We start from the raw sequence: 18,419 nt of genomic DNA on the forward strand, positions 1-18,419 counted from the left end.
AAAGGGATACTTTTCACTGTAGGGAAGAATCTGCCAAGGGATTTCCAGGAACATAATCTGGTGGTTGTTGTTGGGGAAACTCATTCTCTCCAACCTGCAATCCTGTGACACAAAATTCACTGAAAATTGGACTACTAAGTCTATTTACTAAGTAAATATCTCGACAGCTTATAAATTCCAACAATTTGGACTGAAGATAAGCTAACATAAGTACTTTCTTTGCAGCTGTCTAACATCTGTAAACACATCTACATATGCACAGCAACCAATGAAAAGATTAGTTGTTCCAACTCAGTTTAGAGAACAGTTTAATGGATGCAAGCGAATACCAAGGGATGCTCTCCCTTTGCGGGGAGATCCCTGAACACAGGGATCTACCTTCACAGGTCTGAGAACACCAACAGGCGGTTTCTCCTGGATTTCCAAAGGGTACAGTCTGCACCTCCACTGAACTCCATGGGAATTATCAACAGAGTTAAAGAAACGTTTCTGCAAAAAGTGGAGTTAGCCAAGAAAGCTCTTTGGCACATGGAAAGGCTACTGGGGAGAGTGCCTGATGTTTGAGAGTCCCAAGAGGGTGAGCAACAGCAATACTTCTTCCTTTAAAGCTCATCTATAAGGAAATAAGAGCCTTCTCAATAATCTGCAATATACGGTTTACTCAAAGAACGCAGTTAAAAACTGAAACTGAAAACAGCTCCTATCGTCTAAATGAAGCGCGGCAGCTGGTTGCCTATTAGTAAGCATAAAACCAATGCCAGGATGGCACCAACAGCCACATAATGAGGTTTCTAGAGGATCTCGGTTCATGGTTGTGAAAGTTCCTGGATAGATTGACCCTCCCATATAATTGCTCCATATTACCCATAGGAACAAAGTTAAATGAACTGAGAAGGGCAAGCCTTACTGTAAGTCATTATCAGTAACCACAACTGTCAGAACAATTCCAGTAACTTACTAATGGACTATATCGGCATTTCCTCAAATTTTACATGCTGCATGCAGAACTAGCACTCAGTAGGAGTGCTGTTTTCATTATTTTGTCTGGTTTAAAACATATAATTTAAATTATACCTTTAACTAAAAAGGAAAAAAAACCAAACTCAAAACCAAGCAACACAGCCTTTGATATCCAACACTGATCTGACAAAAAATGAACTTTATGAGGATAACCTGCCATTACTGATTTGGTGGGCACACACAGACTATACAGATGCAAAACTTACAAGAAACACAAGCTGTTTATCGTCTCTACTGTAACAAAAAAGATTGTGCCAGTTTTCTAGCTCAGTGGTTTTTGATTAAAGCTAGACAAAGCTAAAAAAAATTGTCCGACTACTCACACACTCCTAAGTAACCAAAAGAGAACCAACGGGGAATGTCTTGCAGAAAAGCCCCATCATACAAACAACTTTGTAATTAATCTCTTTTTAATTTCCAGTGAAGCTAACACAGAAATGAAGTGAGAGTTATCCCTGGGACAACCACCCAATTTTAATTCAGTACAAAACCCTAAAATACACATTGATAGAAATGTATTCTGCTTCCTAACTGTATTTTCACCTGCTGTGGTTTTGAGGGTTTGGTTGGTAGATGTAGAAAGCTATATGGCTTTCATCCAGGACTTGGGCACAGTATCTAATGTTACAACTATCTACCTGCCTGTTTATTAAGTTTCCAAAAACGATTCTTAAAATTGCATAGTTAACTATATGATATAATGAACACCAGTGGTTCAAAATTTAAAGTGCACACTGCATTTAAGCCATCTACAATCCAAATTGAGGTTGCAATTCCTTAATGGATGAAGATCTCAATGTTTTTCTTCTGACCCAATTTCACTGCATTCTTAGGCTTTTCTTTTTATCTAAGACTGAACAAGCTGCATTCTTCCAGAAGTGTGACTATACTCCATATAAACAAGTCTCTCGAGCGAGAGGAAAGCACTCTGCATCTTTCACTTGACAACAAAACTAAGGTCCTTGAAAGGGTCTAAGCAAAATTGTATTACCAGGCTAAAACAGGCACGTTTTAGTGGGAATTTGGATCTAGTTCTGCTTACCAGCACGGATTTGATAGAAAGTATCCTCAGCAGATAGGAGTCAATGCCTTTTATCAAACCACTGGTAAAGTTAGTTATCTGCACAGCCTGCCATACAGCAGCCAAGAATGACGAGAACCTCATGCTGATGCATTAGTACTGAGGTTCAAATTAAATAAACTCAAGAATGACATTTACACAGTACTACGGTAACTTTCCAGAGGTACACTCTGTATTTGAGAAAAACGGAAATAACCCCTATTTAACATACCCGTGCACATCAAGTGAAATTCAACAGCTTGTTTGTACAGGAGGTTCCAATAGCAAATAATGAGCGAGCACTTCTGGCCTCAAAGAAGAGGGAAGTACACAGGCACGCTGACAAAAAAACCCGACATGTTGCATTAGAATAAGAACCGACTCTCAGATTCCACCAGAGAAATTCTATAGAACCCCACAATTGTTGATTCTGTTCAAAAGATGCACCTACTTTTCAGAACCAACCCATGCAAGAGGGATTTCAGTACTTGCCAAAGTCCTAATTTCAATACAGACCTTGGGGGGGGGGGGGGGGGAAGCTGTCCTAGTTAAGAAACAGTGTTGAAAGGAAAGCTAAAAACAAATAAAACAGGCATCACTGACTTGTTTATTTCTGAAACCAGCAAGAAACTTCAGAAGCAAACACAGAGCTCTGAAGTTTGAAGTGTGGTTTTACATCTCTCCCTCTCTCCAAATCAAGGGCATAGTGCTATTTCTAGGGTAAAGCCCAGAACCAGAGCAGGTTTTTAGTCCCAACCACCTTTTTTCGGTGATATACTCGGGTAATCTTTCACACTGTTTTATGAGGGTTTGTTCTTTAGTTTCTGCACCTTCAAAAAGACCTAGGGTAGCTTCTGTAGCCTCTTTCCTGGGGATACATGGAAGTTCATGCATAAACCTTCACATTTTCTACAGATGAAAAGCAAACAATGAGTTTGAGGTTCTTAATGCTAACACTTGTGTGACTGCATTCTTTGTCAACTGGATAATTCAATTTTGTACTGGAAGTTACACAGGCAGTCCCCAAAGCAGGTTATGCACGTGCGTGCGGTGGGTTCGTTGGTTTTGGTGTCCCCCCACCTCTTCAAATATCATCCATTTATAGACATATTGAGGTATACAAATATCATTATTTTTATTAATGAAATTAATTTTATTAATTATTGATTACGGTATTTTTTAACGCAATCCAACTATAAGGAAAGCATGCAAATAAACCTTGTGGGACAAATATAATCTTTGGTTTAGTGTTTTAGGGTAGGTTTGGTTTTTTAAGTCCTCAATACAGCACAGGAAGATGAAAAGCACTAGTTGATTTTACTCTAATGAAGCCCAAGCTATTTTTAGAGGGAAAACCTCTTTTAAATCCTGAAGTGCTTGGCTGATTTTCACACTCTTTTATTAAGTTATTTATAAATAATAACGATACCCAGGAGAGCATCTTCCTTCATTGCCTGCAAGCTTTGAACCTCCCCAAATTCTCATTAAACTACTTCAATAACTTGTTCATACAGTCATATAATTACAGTCACATAACAAACAGTGAAGTTTCTCTTTTTCCAGAAGACACAAACCGTCTCCCTCATCGAGGATTATTTACGATTAAAATAAGGAAATCGGTAAATTGTGCTCAGTCTGGTGGTGTAGTTAAGTATATGATATGCCCGAGACTCGTATTCGACCTGGGACTGTTACAGGGGAAGCCAATCCAGCCACGTATGAAGTGGCCTTGTGACATTCTGCCACGACTCTTCAAGAGACAGAGGTTCTGCCAGTAGCCTTGGAAATAAAACCCATTCGGTTCCATGCAGATATAAGGCTAAAGAATCACTGATGCATAACTGCAATCGAGAAAACTCTGCAGTAGTAGGAAACAAAGCAGAAAGAGAAAACAATCCTATTTTGAAACAGGATTACAGTACAAGTGGTTATGCATCTTTAAGTAAGCTTTTGCAATACCAAAAATCCGCTTTTGTTCAAATCCTTCCCTTGAAAACCATTTTATTTGTGCTGCCACTCAGACAGAGCATATATCTCTACCCAAAAAGCCCGTGTCGTGGATATTCAAATGGTAAATCAGTAAGATAATTATCGTAGCCATTCGGCCTGGCTAGCTGAGGCACTAGCACACACTTTTAATGCAATAGTTTCCCAAACTTCCTTATTCCAGAAACAAAGAAAACAAGTCAATGGTACTTGAGAAAACTGTGAGACACCATTGCCAGAGATTTGCAATTAATGGCCAGCGGAGAAACATTTTAACCCAGATTCCTCAGTCTCTCCTTGCACTGTACCTTCCAGTTCAATAAACAAAGTGCTGCAGCCTTCGCTTACTACCGCACAGCAAGTCCACAGCCAAATTACACCGTATTCAGTGCTTCTTGGCAAACGCTCCAAACCAAGGCCATACATAGCATGGACTGTCCTTTCATAGCAGATCTGCTTTGTTTTTTTCATAACTGTCATAAAGCAAGGAAAATTAATCATTACCAAGGGCTGCTTCAGTTAAAATCTGTATTAAAATTAAGAGAACCAAATGACGGGAACACCACATTCTGCTTTGACGCGAACAAAAAGTAAGTTTAATTTAGAAGCAAGTTTTGCAATTAAAAAAAACCACCTTATTGGGCCCGAGTAAAGCGGAGCTCAGCAGTTCTGAGGCTGCAGAGCAGGCAGCCAGCCGGCACCCAGGGAAGAGGCTCATCACACTCCTCCCTCCCTGCTGCTTCCCCAACTACCTTGGGAAGGAAAAAGGAATTGGTGAATTAGCTGTTTTTTCTACAGCCTCTTTCTTTCCAAGCGAAGATGAAGGAGATGCAGCGGTGAACCATGCATCAGCTGGAAAAGTAACTGCGCAGGCATCTGTGTCCCCCCCGGAATTGCAGGTAAGGGAGGGATGGAAGGGGAGACAACAGCAGTTCTCTGGTTTTAATCCAACACTGAAGGTCCACTGAAATTCACAGGAACCTGAGCAGCAACAGCACAGTGAATAGAGATCAAGGTGTGCAGAGCAGAGAACAGGGATGACAAAGAAAAGGAAATTAAATTAACATTGACAACTGGTACCTTTTTCTCAAAAGATCACCACACCTGTAAACAAAAACCCTGTAAGCTGTGTCCGCATCTCATTAAGGTGACTTCTCTGTGCAAATCAGTACCGAAGTGAAAATTTGTAAGCAACATCAGTATTTAGAGGAAAAACGGTCAGTAAGTCACTCCCTTTAGTAAGATCTGGACTGTACTATGAACAAAGTTTGAAAGCAGTTTCCTGGTGATTATTCTCTACTGAATGTGGCTGTTTCTGCCCAAACAACAACAGGAAATTTGAAATAGTTCTGCTGAAAAATGAAATGCAATAATAATAGTAATAAAAATATTCAGTACTCCAGAGTACTCCACATATATGAAGTACTGCACAAACACAAATTTATCCTAATCATCTCCATGAATCAGGTAGGTGTTATTAATAGCACCATTACGCAACGGCTGCAGATTCCCGTTATTTCTTTTGCTCACTTCTCTTATTCCTCTTTTCCCTTTCACATGCAGAACTCATCTCTCCGATTTGTTTGCACTCCTTTTTTTCTCCTTCAAATTTCCTCACCCACCCGCTCTGGTACCCCTACCCTCTCTGTTCCCAGTGCCACACGCTTTAAGACACACAGGGGTGTTTTGTGTCCTTAGCAAGCCTGAACACTTTGAGCAGGTTCATCTCATCTACCTGCATCACTTACACCTGAAACTCTTAAGCTGAATTTTATTTTTTTTTTACTGGATAAACTGATAACCTGCATAGCAACACTCACCAGAAACATGCAGTCATCTGACAACAATTAAAAACACTACTCATGATATCCGCACAGGCACCTGCTTCACCACCCGCCACTTCTTTTGGAGAAGGACCAATGTCTCATTTTCGAGTATTGGAGCTGAGTAATAAAGGAATACTCATACAGTGGCCCAGAACGCATCTACTACAGCAAATGCTGACGACCACTAAATGGTCTACTTTTCATCTAGTTTTACGAGGAATTTGTCATAGGTAATAAAATCTGTAGTTTCTATCTAAACCGTGGAAGCCTTCATCAATTTTTTACACAAATTCATCAGTATCACCTGATATGATATCATCCACATACAATGCAAGTACTAGCACAAGGGAAATTTTCACTCGCATACACATGCAATATTGCACATTCAAGCAAACACATTAGTCCCTTCTTTGCTGACTTAGGCTATAACTCATCAATAACTGCAGAATTTCTCAGGGCAAACACTTAAGTTGACAGGATTCTTTCCTCTGAGCTAGCACTTTTCAGAGCAGTTTTTAAAATGCTAAGCCAGATCTATTCATCAAAATTGTTTTCTTTAGATGGAAAACAGTATAATAAGAAAAAGGATGACTTGTTTACCTCCCCGGCCAAAAGCATACAAACAGAAAAGATGAGACAAACACCTTTAGTGAATGGCACAGACCCGAGAAAACAAGCATTCAAAAATCAACTGCAAACATGACCGTGCGAGATTTGGTATCTGCTTAAGCATCTGACATGCCAAAAGATCTGAGGTATTAGGTAAAAATATTAATAGGGCATCAATATTCAACAAGACCTGTCTTCCAGCCTCATTTCAACTAACAGGTGTTAAAACCTTTATTAAAAAATTTAGGCATTATTGTTTTTCTTTCCAGAGGTAGGTAAAACTATCCTTGAATAATCAGTATAGAAATTAAGTAGGGAACTGAGTGACTTAGAAACTTTACGCCTCCTGTCCACAGTCCGTAAAATTTCTAGACAAATCTCTTTTCCCAATAAAACTCAGGATCAGATGATTTATTAAATGAATTGAACCAGCAGCGAAGCTTTCAGTCGACGAGATGAACACAATACGCTTTCTCTAACCCTCCCAGAACTGGGGTACATCAACATGGAGACCCTCATGCCCCCAGCCCGAGGGCTGCCCCGGCACCACTGTGATCCTAACGAGAAAGTGCACAACACCCCCGTGCCAGCAGCGCTGACACAGCAGCCAGCCCCACCCAGGGAAAGTGAATCCAAACGGATCCACAATCCTCCTGGCTTAATGGATAGCAGGTTTATCTATTACAGGCATAGCAAGGGTTTGCATAGCACTTCAGCTGGTGCAATTCCCTTGTTGCTTAATATATGGTCGATCCTTTTATTCATCAAAATTTTGTACTCGCAGATTATTTTATTTTTTTTTTAATTTCCCCTCCTTTTTTTACGATTACCTACATATGTAAAATTAACATGGACAGATTCTTCTTCATTCTTAGTTTTTCTAGAAGAGATGATGCTCAAAATGGGACAGAAAAATAAAAAGGCGGATTTAGGCAAAATGCAGGTCTCTCCAAAGTCCCTCCCAGAAAAGAGCTTTCTGGCTCTCCTCCCCTTACTCCCCAGTGAGATAGCACCACAAACAATACAGCCTGGGGCTGCCAGCATGCTTTTTAAAGAACATTCACAGAAAACACCGCCAAGAGTAAACTCAGGTTTCCGCTTCTCCTGCCTCACATGGTGGCGCATAAAGAAAAGAGGCTGACAGATGAGTCTGGTTCTCTGCAGTGGGGTGATAGCTTATTCTCCATTATCAGATCATGGAATAAATACGTAATAGGTTAAAGTACTTAATATCATAAATTAAGCAGGGTCAAGACCAAGTGAACGCTCCGGTATTTGATACAAATATATCATTCCTGTGGCATTATTTCATTACTCTGCAGCATATAATCATACACTTGCAAAGTTTATGTTCCCATCTCCATTCTTCAAGCTCTTTTCATAGGTTTCGCAATTTCACTGAAAATACATTTGGATTTTTACTGTTGCGTCTTTGTGACAACGTATATATATATTTATCATGTAGTTCTATCAATTAGTCTAGCACCACTATTTACTGCACTGCAAATATTCATCATCAAGACTCACACAAAGCTTCTCAGCTTATCCTAGGAGTATGTTTGGTCTAATCTGCCAGCTCCTGGTGATTTTTTGGGACCTTTTGCTAGCTTTTACAGCTTTTTGGCATTAATAGCTCATTAACTGCTTTCTCTGAAGACAAGTATGTTGAAACTCTCTAATAATTTCCTCTGCCAGTATCTATTTCTGAGCTTACTAATACTCAATTCAAGAGTTTTGAACATCTTGCAAGCTTTGATTTCTCGCCAAGGTTGCCTTCTGCTTCTACACCAGATTTCTTCATACACCTTACAGTTATCTCCACCTTGCAGAAGTATTCCGTGATTAGTTTTCACCCTGTTTTCCTGAAGATCCGCAAATTACACTTATTTCTTGGTTGTTTTTTTTCCTCAGCGTTGTGGGTTTTGGTTGTTTTTGTTTTGGTTTTTAAGTCTTGACATTTCCAAATAATCAACTAGAAGAAGGTTCAGCTGTTTCTGAAACTGACTAATTTAATTCTATTTTTCATGCATTTTCATCCTAAAAACATACCTGAGAGTTTCATAAGTTTAACAAGATCAAGGTAATTGACGCCTCAGTGAATGCTAGGCTCAAGTTCTGAAGAGATATACAGGATAACATTTACAAAATGTTTTAAGTTTTTCTCTCTCGTTTCAAATTTTCCAAAATAGTGGACTCGGAGGAATGTCAGTTTCTTGTAAGTGTATCTTACAACTCCAGAAATATTTTATTTGTAGCTTTCTTTAACAAAATGCCAAATGTGTAAAAGTATTTACTACCCCTCCGTTAAAAAAACCCAAAGCAAAGCCAAAAAAACCCCCAAACACAACACCTAGAAAGAATCAGGTTTACTCAGATTAACTGACATTGACTCTTCAAAGTACCACATTTCAGCTACCATTTACCCCCAAAATATTAGGACTGGTTTTTTTTCCCTGGAATCTTTACATTTACTGATCATACATGTTTAACAATAAATTCAACCGATAAAAAAAAAACCTAATTCAAGTTTTAAATTAATTTCTAAGTATTAAAGATATTAAAGAAAATTGAGGATACAGTGGTGGTAAGCCGCAATCGAAAAATTTGGGTTTAATTTCCTGTAAGAGCTTTTTGTGCAGTTCTGGCTAGAAGTTTGTTATCTTAAGAAAGCACATCTGAGAAAGCCACAGGTAATTATTTATTTATTTATTTATTTTAAATGAAAGCCTGCCCTCTGGTGTAGGATTGGAGTTTAACACGACAACAATCAAGAACACAGAGGCATGAAGATCAGTGCTACTTCTTGACTATCTAGAAAACATGAACCTTCCAGAGCTCTTCCTCTGGAGCATGATGCTTTTGCTGAACAGGGAACACACAGAGCAGCTACTCATAACCTAACGGCCCCCCAACAAGAACAAAAAGAAAGTGCTTCCTGTTTTGCTTGTTATCTTGGCCAATAAGTTACAGTCAATTTGGAAATATTTAAGTGCACTGGTGATTTTGGAATTAGTGTCTTCCATCACTTTTTGTACATATTCAGTAGAGACAAAGGGAAAAAACGCTCTTTGCCTGACTCTGACAAATAAAGCAGAAGAAAGGGAAGAAAAGCTAAGTCACTGGGACTTTCTGTTTTGTTTTCTCACCCTTATCCCAGTTACTATACTGTAAAGGCATTTACTTTCTTAAGAGAGGAGGCCAAGCATGAACTCTGAGTCACAAGTGACTTGCAAAAGCTCACTGAAGACAATATATAAACGTCACTTAGTGCTGACAAGATCCTAAAGTCAAAATAACTGAAAACTACCGTGACTGCTACCTACCACATGCGTTTCACAGTCAGCATGAGCAATAAATGTTTATCCAGCTGCATAAGTAGCAGCGCTATCACAGAATACACCGTGCAAGACATTCATTGTGGACAATATCTATAAAAAGACAAAGCTTTCACCCGTACTTGAAATTAAGAATGTTTCATTCCCCAGAGAAGTTACACACCTCCAACACAAGGAAAAAACAAATAACACCTACTTTCGAAGGTGCTCATGTTCCTTCAGGAATAGTTCTGTTCTTCTGTTATTCACTCCAGACCCACTTTTATATGATCTAAAGTGTTAAAAGTAATAAGAGTTAAAAACCATTTTTTTCCAGAGGCTTTTCATTAGACAATATTAACTGATTTGCATACCTATCACGCTTTGTTATTCTGAGATGACCAAACAGAAGAGTTCCAGACATTAACAATGTGATTTGGCACAGCATAATAGTTTTTACTTTAAAACATGAATTCCTTTTCAGTTAAGAAAAAACAAACCAAACCAGAATCTTAACACAACCTTAATAAAAGTCATCAATTCAAATAACTTCTTTGGCTTTGTTCAGAGCACAGATGAATAAGCTATGCCAAGTATTCTCCTACAGGAGAGCTGCCTTCTCCCTCCAAGGGCAGTCCCATGCCACTGCTGTAACACACAATATGACTTACTCGATATCTTTTCGTACTGATCCCAACAGATTCTCCCTTTCTCGTATTGCCAAGAAGTTCGCTTTGGTTTTGTGGAATTCGTGCGTATAATCCTGTAATGAAACAATTACTCCAAAATGTGGATCGTGAGATCAATTTAACAAAACAATATACTCAAGTAAGATCCAACCATCTTTTAAAGTGTTAACTGTTCTCTAATACAAAGTGCAAGACCAACTCACTAATGAAACACCAAAAAAACCTGGAAGCTCATGCAAAATATTTTTAAAATTCACTGCTCTTGCAGTATTTGCTAACTTTTTGTAGCTAGAGCTAAGACTATGGAGAGAAATCCACTGTAACTCCTTGTCCCAATTTCATATATCTTCACCTTTCTGATGAATTACCATTTTATGTTGGAATCTCCCATTACTGGTTGAATAAGAAGCCCGGTAAAATCTACTTATTTGGTGTGGTGAAGATGTTCTTCAGTTTATTTTGTTAAGTTACACCAGATGAAAAAAGAAGTCTTTTCAGAACAGTGAAGATAACTTTTTTCTTTTTTTTTTTTAAACGTTCAAGTTGCAATTTTACATTTGAAAACATTTCAGGCAGCTAATACTTCTTGAAAATCAATTTAACCGGCAATTGGCATCCACCAAAACCATTGTTAACATTTGAAAGGATTTTTCACATAAATGCTATGGCTTTTACGAAACAGTATGCTTTTTACATTCTGTATTGCATATGTAAAAAAAAAAAATAAACCAAACTGTATAAGACCAGACAATAAATAATAAAACCCTGCATTTTTAACATTAGTATGCCTTGAAAACGTCACCAGTTTGAAACATCGTTGATTTATAACACTAATTACTGGCTTTAGCCATCACATTTCCTTCAAGTCCCTTTAGATAGTTTTACAATCGTATTTTCTTGTCTTAAATGTGATATTCCCCCTTACATTGCTATGTAACAGAACACACAGACAAGATAATTCATTACAGTGCCCTTCTCCTTTTGCTACATAAAAGACACCTACGTAAGATGGCATGTTTTACTGTTCTTAGCTAGGTGCTAGTCACCAACACGACATAAAAAACCACCATTTTTTCAACTCAGAGTTCACTAATTGTAACGCCTGGAGAGAAGTGAGATGAGATAGGCAGCACCTAAATCTTCTGGTAAGACGTTCAAGCATGCTGTGATATCAGCACTACTAATAATTATTCCAAACAAAGCAAAAAAAAAAAAAAAAGCAAGAAGGACACACGTTTGTTACCTGCAATATGTCTCTATGACGCTGTAACGTATGCATCAGTGCAGCATTCAGGGATGGGACTCCTGCGCTATTTGTGTATTCTGCCATTTTGTCATTTATTCCAGTAAGCTACAGGAAGAAAAAAAAAAAAAACCCAACCCCAAAACATGAAATGGCTTATATTGCTAAGAAAGTTACAATGCATAAGTTGAAGGAGCTAGTTGTAACGACACATACCTTCAGAAACACTTTTTATCACTCACACTAGTATTTCCTAACATGCATCACAGAAACCTGTTCTGCAATATTTCCTAGATGCTACTGAAACAGAACCACAGTAAGTTGAGTTACCTTTCCCAGAAGCTGTTCAATCTCCACAGCCATGGTCTCAAACATTCTGTCCTGGCTTGAGCCATTTAAGAGAGGAGTTGTGTCAGAGCTAAGAAAAAAGAGGAGGAGCAGTTACTGAAAAGTAACTTCATCTTTTCACGAATGCAAGAAATAAGGAAACACTAGCGTTAGGCGTTGGCAAGCTCCACTACCCAGGTTTCCTAGAAAGATGAATTAAACTCAGAAAAAACTACATTTTCTTATCATACATGCCATTAACTTTTTTCTGAACTAATGACATAGTATCACTTGGGGAAAATATGGAAGATATGCCTGACACCAAACACTACCAGCATGTGTCTAGCCCCAATGTCCTTCTCTGCTCAACTTTTAAGCTTGCTTTATTTATTTATTGGCAGGAGGGAACACTGCACTATTAGCATGTTACACCAGCTACATAATTACACCTCCGTAACACAGTGCTAGGACAACCCACTGACCTATTAAGCAGTCAGGGTACTACACAGCAATACAAACCACACAATTAATCACAATCACAGTTTTATACACTACACCTTCCCTATGCTTTTTAAGGTAAACTAAAACCACAATGAGAAGTCATATCTAAGCGACAGAATACAAGCACAACACTTCCTATGCCAACTCATAGAAACTGCTTTCTTTTACCTTTCAGAAACTGCTCTTTGCTTTGGTAAGCTACCATAACTAGAGTAAGAGAAGTTAGTTTTACACAGGACAGCAAAAATAACTAAAAAAATTAGATTACATGGCAAGTAACAGCACAGAGCTAGAAATGAGAGAGACTAGGACTCTGATTCAAGAGAAACATGACCATTCTTGAGGCTCTCTCAAGCTTCCAGGATCAGACATTCATGGAAATGTTCAAAATCGGTTCAATCATCAAAGAAAAATACCAACACGCATGCATACAGTAGTCACATTCACAACGCGTTTACATGATACGTAGTGTTGGGGCCCACAGTTAATAAGCAAAGAATGACAGTTTATAAAGGTTATACACAGTGACAGAGACGCTGATAGTTAGTGCTGTGGAACTGTAGGGAAGACCTCAACTCTGGCCCATAAGCTAGGAAGACTTGAAAAGTTTTATCATACAAATTCTTCAGTCAAACATGAATCTGCATAAAGCAAACAGAAACTATTCATATACATACACATGTATACGTATGCATCTGGTTCATATATAAAACCATACATAGAGCTCTCACTATTATTACTCGTTTTAGGAGAAAGCCAGAAAGAAACAGCTACCCCTCCTGAAGGGAGGGCTGGTCCTCTGTGCAACCTTGGACCACTCACAGCTGCTCAGCACTTCAGCTCCCTTATCATTAACACAGGGATTACAAATACCACACCACCTGAGATGCGTAAGGCTAAATTCCCCTAATACTGAAGTCCCTGAAAACCTCCTGCTAGCTTAACACAAGAAAAACTGGAAAATAAGGCAATGTAGTGAGCATTAAAAAGTCGTATCGTTAGTTCACACGCTAACGCCACAGTCACAGTCTGAAGTTTAAGTTCAGCTTCCCGGAGTGACATGTAAGCTCTCACGATGCACTGCTGCAGCCCACACACCTTTCTGACTCACACGCCAGTATCGCTCAATACTGCATCAAGACCAACGCCAGCATCACAGCATGAAGAAGTGCTGAAATCAGCTGCTTAAGAAGCTAAGCATAAAAGCCACAGGTGGGACTAGCATTCAGCAAATTATAAAAATGAACCAAGTACCACAAGCAGCATTTAAAACATAAAGAAATGGGCTAGTACCTATACCTGTCGCGCCTTCCGTCTCGGGTGCTGCTGTAGCTGGTGCAGAGTTTGCTGAAGGAGACCAGCTTCAGGTCCAGCTCGTTCTCCAGCTGCCTCGCCTGCTTCCTGAGATCTGCACAGGGCGGCCGAGAGCGGCGGAAGAGTCACAAAACCCGCACGGTGACACCACGAATTTTGGGGGGAGTGAGGTGGGAACGCGTTTTCACCAGGTGCTTTCAAGCAGAGCTGGCGCAGACCCCTCAGAGCCTCACAGAGGGGAACCCCACAGAGAAAGGGGGGACCAACAAAGGGGGGGCCCTCGCAGATGGGGGACCTCCCCGCGCTGGAAGAGGAGGGTTCCCAGCTGGACACCCACAGAACCTGTCTCCCACGACTGGGAGCGTTCGGCGCAGGGTGTTACCCCCCTCACCGCGGCCTCCGGGGCCTCCCCGCCGGGCACCGACGCCTCATGGCTGAGGAGCCGACGGGGCCACCGCAGCCTCTGGGCTCGGGCGGCGCCAGCCCCCCTCCCAACCCCGGAGGCGAGCAGAGGGAACCGGCGGCGGTTCCACCGTGCCCGGGCCGGGCTGTGCCCCGGGAGGTCTCCGCGGACCCGCCGGCGCCCCGTCCCCACCGCCCTCAGGCCCCACTCGCCTTCCCAGTAGTTGCTGCTCCCCGCCGCCATCTTTGTTATCCAACGTCAGCCGCGGCCCGGCGAGACCGCGACGCCGACAAGGACGGGCCAGAGCGTCTTCCCGGAGGCGCGGCGCCCGACGGGACGGGCGGACCTCCCGCCGCAGCGCCCCCTAGCGGCTGGGCGCCGTCTCGCCGCGGCTCTCCCTGCGCAGCGCCGAGCACCGGGCGGGGGGCGCTGGCCCCGGTCCCCCTTCCAGCCCCGGGTCCCCCCAGCCCGTTGTAGGAAGAACGAGACAACCCAGGTGGACATCAAAATAGTTTTATACAGATTATTGGATCTCAGTATACAGGTAAAAAACAGAGGGCCCGGCTGAGGGCAGAGCCAGGCCTCGCCTCACGCCGCCCCGTCCCACTTCCAGGAAAAGGCAATTCAAGTCCCTTTTAAAAATGTACATTTGAAGGCACAGTGCACGGACCGACACGCTCCAGGAACAGGCGCCCGCGGGGGACCGGCTCCTCGCCAGAAGCAGCACAGGCGCTCTCACAGATGGACGGACGGACGGACAGCCCGAGGGTGAGGGGAGGCCGCTCCTGCCTTCCCAAAACTGGCAACAGGCCCCGCGCTCACTCGCTGCGGCTGCGATGGTGGATGGAGAGGCAGACACGCGGCCTGGTCCTGCTGCGTGAAGTCTCACACGTTTGCAAAACATCTCCAATCCACTCGATGTGCACCTAACTCCATGCTAATTGCAAAACGCACTCTCAGAGACCTATTGCTAGTGGGATAAAGCAAGGCCAGCCCAGCCCGTTACCTGCTGCCAGGGCAAACAAAGCCCACAGAGAGCCCGATCAACTTTAATAGAAAACCCCAGCTGCGGCTCTTGTTAAAGCCCTCAGAAGCAGGAAAAGTTCAGAGAGGAGGCAGGGTTAACGCCGTTGCGTGCTGGTGTGCTGGAGCCCATCGCACATGGAAAACACCACCCTGTGCTCAGCCCGATGAGCTGGGAGCAGGCACAGGGATGCTGAGGGCTCCTGCTGAACAAAAGCAGCTCTTTCAACACCACAGCGATGCAGGACAGGAGCAGAGAACGCTCACCCTCAGCTCCCTGTTCCCAGCACACCTCCCCAGCCAGATCTTATCATGTGTTTCTTGTAATATAGTTCCCCGTGGAAGAGGGAAGAAGGTATAGTGGTGTCCCAGGGTTATCTTTGTCCCTCGAGATAGCTGCACAAAATCAGCTGAGACAATGAGCATGGCAGCGGCGTGGTTCTGGAATGGCATCTGCTGCAGGCAGAGGTGGGGAACAGCCCTGCCCCAGGCAACACGGCCCAACAGCCTCCCATGTGGAACCCCCTGTGCTGTTCCCCCAGAGAAAACCACGTCAGAGCCCTGCAGCACAGACCCCATCATACATTTGGGTGCAAACACCCCACCATGGACACCACAGGCAGGTTTCACTAGTGGACAGCCCCAGGCTGCTGGAGAACAGATCAGCTCAGGGCACACTTGATGCCTAAGACGTTGCTGCACACCGGAGCTTGGGGCAGTGGGGCAAGAATTAAAAAAGAAAATGAGCAGCAAGAAAATAAGTGCCTATTCTAACCCCAGCCTCCTGCCCAGAAAGCACAGGGACATCAGAGATGCATAAAGGCTTTGGAAATCAAACATTTCAGTCATTCTTCCCTTCTGGGCATCCTTTCTATTCCCCACAAATGCAATGTGGTTCCTCTTTCCAGCTTCCTGCCAAGTGCTACAAAACAGAATTTGGCTGCTTTTCGCCTTCTCCTTCAGCACGGCTGTTCAGCCCTTCCTCACGCCTTGCACCCCGGCCCCCGCAGCAGCAGACACAACTGCAGACACACAAGCAGGTGGAGCTCTTGCTACGTACTTCAGGGACACTGTGGTAGCAGAGCAGAGCCAAGTTAGCAGGCTAATTTGATGCCTACCATCACCAGAGCTTGATGACAGGGTGTTTCCAAAGTACTCTGATCACTAAATGGTATTAGGCGGACAACGGCAAATGGTGCGGCTTTTCTTCAAAATTTAAGACTCAAGTTGGGCCATGGATACTCCCATGACCTCTCCCTGCTGCTCCAATAATGCTCAAATACAAAGCAGTGGTCAGATTTCACCGTTTCCTCCTGAATAGTGGTGGACTTGAGCAAAACTGATCAGTGGAGTCAGTAACTGATTGCTTTTCTACAGTACCCACCACAACCAGTTTATCCATTTGCTGAGAACAACCTTCTGTTGCTCTTCCAGACACCATGCTGTTGTAACGCTAACATGAGACCCCAAAGGCCAAGTCTACTACACAAACAAGAAGCAACTGGGGGTGATGGGGATAAAGTGACTTTCTTCCCCAGAAGTCAGGACAGCGGTACTGCAGAGCTGGCAAGCAACTGAACTTTGTCAGAGTTCACTGAGGCTCCGACATTTGCTCCTTTCTCCAGCTCACATCAAGAATGGATGTCATCTCCCCCAGCTTTCAGCATGCCAAGTCACTGCCTGGAACTAGAACACACTAGAGGTGCTCCACAACCACTGCAGATCATAGCAGGCCACAGCATCTCACGGTGGGGAAAAGCTCCAAGGGAGCTGCTGAGAACCAAATACAGTCTTTTTCCAAGGGCTGCTCTGCAGAATGTGGAGTCAAGTGAAGGATCTGCCTTCCCCCAAGTACAGAGTGGAAAATGTGAAATCAAAACAGGTAGAGAAACTGCTTTGGAGTGTTTTAACTACGACCCCATGCAGGTCTTGGGGCACTTCCCCACCATCTGCTCACTGTGCTGAGATGCTGGGGAAGTGCTAGGAACTCTGCTGGCCACCCTGTTAAATTGCCTTTCAAACAACATCATGTGAACCTCCAGATCTTGACCCAAAAATGAAACAAACCGCATCTTTAGCTCAAACACAGCCTCCAACACCCACTGATTTGCACACACATAGGAACAAACAGTAGAGGGAAGTTGGGAGCTGCCACCCACACCTCTGGAGGACACATCCTGCAAGTTAATGTTTCAAAACTGAACCACAGGGATCGCCCCCCACCACCACGTCTGGTCCATGGGAACCTCCTTTCCTGCCCGGGAGGTGTCAGTGTTTGCTGGAGTACAATGTTTCTTCTTCAGTGTCTGTTTCATCCTGGAATTCATGGCTCAGGAGAGACTTCTTTGAGCCAGTGGACATCATGCGGATTTCGTCCTCGTAATCGTCGTGGTGCTGCCGGAGGCGGTGGAAGCCATCCTTGTGTCTGTTGGACTTGATAGAGCAGACACACCAGATGATACAGGCGGTGAGGACCAGAGCAGACATACTTGCACCTGCCAGACAGAAGACATTAAAATTAATGCCATGTTCCACCACTCCAGAAGCTCCTAGGCTTGCCACCCTCTCTCTTCCCTTCTACAGTCACAACCACTTTCCTCACTTCACTGGGACCCTGCTCCTTCCTCCCAGGCCACAGAAGACATGCCATGCAGGAGAGGTGCTCCCAGAGCAGCACTGCAAATACAGAAAGTAAAGCTAGTGCAATCTAGGATAGCACCACTGAGCTGCTCCGCAGACCACTGGGTATAAACTCTAGCCTCCCCAACAGCTGCCACCTTGACCAAAAAAAAAATATAAATCTCTCTTATTGCTTACCTGGTGCCACATGACTCAAAGAAACCCTGGGGAAAAAGCAAGATCTCCTAGCTCCCAGCTCTACGCACGAACAGGCTCTCTCCATTCCAGGCATCTCAAAGTCCATTCTGGACCCTTCAGCCCCCTGCAACACTCTCTACTCCCTCCCTCCCATCTGCCAGCCCAACATCACCAGATGCAAGGGTTGTTGGACCAGTTTGCAAGGACAAGCACGTATTCAGAAGGGAAAGCAGGAGACGGCTTAAGTCTGCAGGCTGCTTTTCCAGTTCAGTGAAGAGAAGGGTCAT

The 18,419-nt window shown here is 43.0% G+C and overlaps 2 protein-coding genes across 8 annotated transcripts in view; both read right to left on the reverse strand.

Moving 5' to 3' along the window:
* The window catches only part of GOSR1 (golgi SNAP receptor complex member 1), a 37,912-nt gene extending 23,304 nt beyond the window's left edge, over nt 1–14,608 (reverse strand). For 4 of the 7 annotated variants that reach the window (XM_054208365.1, XM_054208366.1, XM_054208367.1 and 1 more), the window contains exons 1-6: nt 14,505–14,608; nt 13,869–13,983; nt 12,078–12,165; nt 11,748–11,855; nt 10,487–10,578; nt 10,033–10,107 (exon numbers count right to left, since the gene is read on the reverse strand). In XM_054208365.1, coding sequence (XP_054064340.1) covers nt 10,033–10,107; nt 10,487–10,578; nt 11,748–11,855; nt 12,078–12,165; nt 13,869–13,983; nt 14,505–14,535 — 509 coding nt within the window. In that variant the 5' untranslated portion in view covers nt 14,536–14,608. The remainder of the gene's footprint in view (nt 1–10,032; nt 10,108–10,486; nt 10,579–11,747; nt 11,856–12,077; nt 12,166–13,868; nt 13,984–14,504) is intronic. The other 3 variants (XM_054208363.1, XM_054208360.1, XM_054208364.1) reach the window with 2 other exon arrangements.
* Nucleotides 14,609–14,789: 181 nt separating this feature from the next.
* Nucleotides 14,790–18,419, reverse strand: part of CPD (carboxypeptidase D) — a 28,438-nt gene continuing 24,808 nt past the window's right edge. Inside the window, exon 21 of the mRNA XM_054208642.1 lies at nt 14,790–17,810. Within this exon, the coding sequence (XP_054064617.1) occupies nt 17,584–17,810 (227 nt within the window). The 3' untranslated portion in view covers nt 14,790–17,583. The remainder of the gene's footprint in view (nt 17,811–18,419) is intronic.

This window comes from Rissa tridactyla, chromosome 7 (genome assembly GCF_028500815.1).
Source record: "Rissa tridactyla isolate bRisTri1 chromosome 7, bRisTri1.patW.cur.20221130, whole genome shotgun sequence".
NCBI lineage: Eukaryota > Metazoa > Chordata > Aves > Charadriiformes > Laridae > Rissa > Rissa tridactyla.